General features: G+C 39.2%; 1 protein-coding gene across 7 annotated transcripts in view; it reads left to right on the forward strand.

Annotated features, from left to right (window-relative positions):
• Positions 1-2,395, forward strand: part of LOC107083377 (5'-AMP-activated protein kinase subunit gamma-2-like) — a 44,112-nt gene that overhangs the window by 33,481 nt on the left and 8,236 nt on the right. For all 7 annotated transcript variants that reach the window (XM_015372563.1, XM_015372561.1, XM_015372564.1 and 4 more), the window contains 2 exons: positions 251-357; positions 1,216-1,297. In XM_015372563.1, coding sequence (XP_015228049.1) covers positions 251-357; positions 1,216-1,297 — 189 coding nt within the window. The remainder of the gene's footprint in view (positions 1-250; positions 358-1,215; positions 1,298-2,395) is intronic.

Consider the following 2,395-nt stretch of genomic DNA (forward strand, 5'->3'; position numbering starts at 1 on the left):
CCCAACCGTGCTTTTTCTTCCCAGGATTTTCCACTGTTTGTTTGTTGTCGGCATTTAGAGAGGAGGGTGATTATCTTTAAGCTGGAGCAGGGAAGTGGCTGTTAGTGGTCTGTTTACTTGTAATGGCCGTGTATGTGCATGTGTAGTTTCCAAGCCGTCATTACAAATTCCTCATGGGATTTGTTTTTTTGTGTGTCAGTGTGTGTTTTTTTCTTTTTTATGCCCTTCTTACAAAATATTTTTCTTTCAGCTGCTGAGCCTGAGAGTGATATTTACATGCGCTTCATGAAATCCCACAAGTGCTACGACATTGTTCCCACAAGCTCCAAGCTGGTCGTGTTTGACACGGCACTCCAAGTTAGTACTTCTTTTTTTTGTACTCCCAGCTCCCAATGCGTGCTATAAGTGCTGTAAATACTGTTTTTGTTTCCACTGTTTTGAAGTTTTGTCTTGAGGGCCAAACAGACTCCAAGCTTTAGTTAATGTGCAACAAACGGATGCAAGGAGTTTAACTCAGAGCAATTTCTCTTAACGAAGCAGTTAAACAGTAATCCAAGGAGAGTGGGACCTCCTTTGATTTGCCAATCTTTAACTATCAAGAGTTGAGTTGACATTGTTTATCTAAAGGGGGTGGAAGACCAATTGAAATTCATAAAAAATGTGTTTTTGTCCTTAATTTTTTATCTTTTTTTTATATATGTTTTACCTTTTTCGCTGAATTTTCCTCGCGATGCACCGCTGGCTACAGCATATGGTTACAGAAATTTACTTTAGACGAATGAACAGTTGATCATGTGGTGTTTAATAACAGATCTAATTCAGCGTAGACGAGTTTCAATTAAATTAGCATTTTTGCCAGTTGTTACCTTTTTATATCAATGTTATATCCTCTCTCTGTAGTTGGGGGAGCATTGAAGTCTGGTCTCCTGCAGTCAGGCTATAGCTTTGTGACCCTAAGATCAAGCCTGGGTTATGTAGCAGAGCTGTGATCTGAAGCACACCAACAGGTCCACGTCTGCATGGCTCGATTTAAGGTTTTAAAATGGCTCAGTTTAAGTCTGGCCCTAAACCCAGTTTCTGTTGGCTGCTAAAGGTGGAGAAACCAGTGCATGTTTTTCATTACCAAAACAGCAACAGTACAAAAGAGACCAAATGATCAGCATGTGCATCATTCATATTTATTTAGATTATGTAATGTTCATAATTTCTCTGCAGGTTAAAAAGGCGTTCTTCGCCTTAGTGGCCAATGGTGTGCGAGCTGCTCCTCTATGGGACACGGAGAAGCAAAGCTTTGTGGGTAAGAACAATTAATCTGATTAATTGTAATTAATCGATCTTTGAAAAAATTTACTAGTTTAGTAATCGATTAATTATTAACTGGAGTATAGAGACTGTAAATCGTGCCTTTAGGTGACAGAGCAACCAACTTAGACCAGTAATTATACCAACATTGTAAAAAAATATGTAAATATTTTGCATTTAACCTCTCAAAACACAATATTTCATTTACCAATATAGACATGTTAGACATCGCTGGAAAGCTTAGGTTCTCCACAATTCAACCACCTAGTTAATTTTATAGACACAGTGAGCACCAAAGCAAGATTAACACAGCTATAGCAGCATGTCAAAGGCTACGTTCACACTGCAGCCTGAAGTGATCCAAATCCGATTTTTTTGCCCATATGAGACCTGGATCTGATCTTTTCATAGCTGTCTGAACAACACAGATCCAATTTTTTTCCCAATGCGTTCCAGGCCACTTGGCTATGTGGTTCTAAATCCAATACGAATCTGATCTTTTCAAATGCAATCTGCGTCTGAACAGCCAGGTCGCATTCATCCGACCTGGCCGCCATTAATACCCGACAAAGGTCACTATTCTGGGTCTTGCTATGAAGAAGTGGCAAGAAAAACAAACAACCATGGCAGACGATGATGCAGAGAGCAGTATTTATGTTTAACCATCCTGAAAAAATGTTGTTTTTTGGTTGGGAAGATCGCTAGATGCGCTCCGACACTACCATCCATGTTTACTTCCGTAAACGCAGAGCACGCTGGCCTGTGATGTAACTGCCTTCTCTACTGCGCATGTGGGACACTTGCATTGTATGACTGCAGTTCACACAGGAGATCACATACAAGTCGCATATATTTGGAAATATGAACGGCAATGCAAAAAAAATAATCGGATTTCACAAAAAAGCATCAAGGCCTGCAATGTGAACGTTGCCAAAATGTACCATGACAAAGCAGCCACAACGAGCAAGCAAGTCTTTATAACTTCTGTTAAATAAAGAGAATAAAAAAAAAAAAACAACTTTGAGTGTTCTTTGCACTGATGCAGCTTGGGTGTTTTACTCACCCAATTTTCATATATATATATATATATATA

This window comes from Cyprinodon variegatus, unplaced genomic scaffold (genome assembly GCF_000732505.1).
Source record: "Cyprinodon variegatus isolate N-32 unplaced genomic scaffold, C_variegatus-1.0 Scaffold73, whole genome shotgun sequence".
NCBI classification, from domain to species: Eukaryota; Metazoa; Chordata; class Actinopteri; order Cyprinodontiformes; family Cyprinodontidae; genus Cyprinodon; species Cyprinodon variegatus.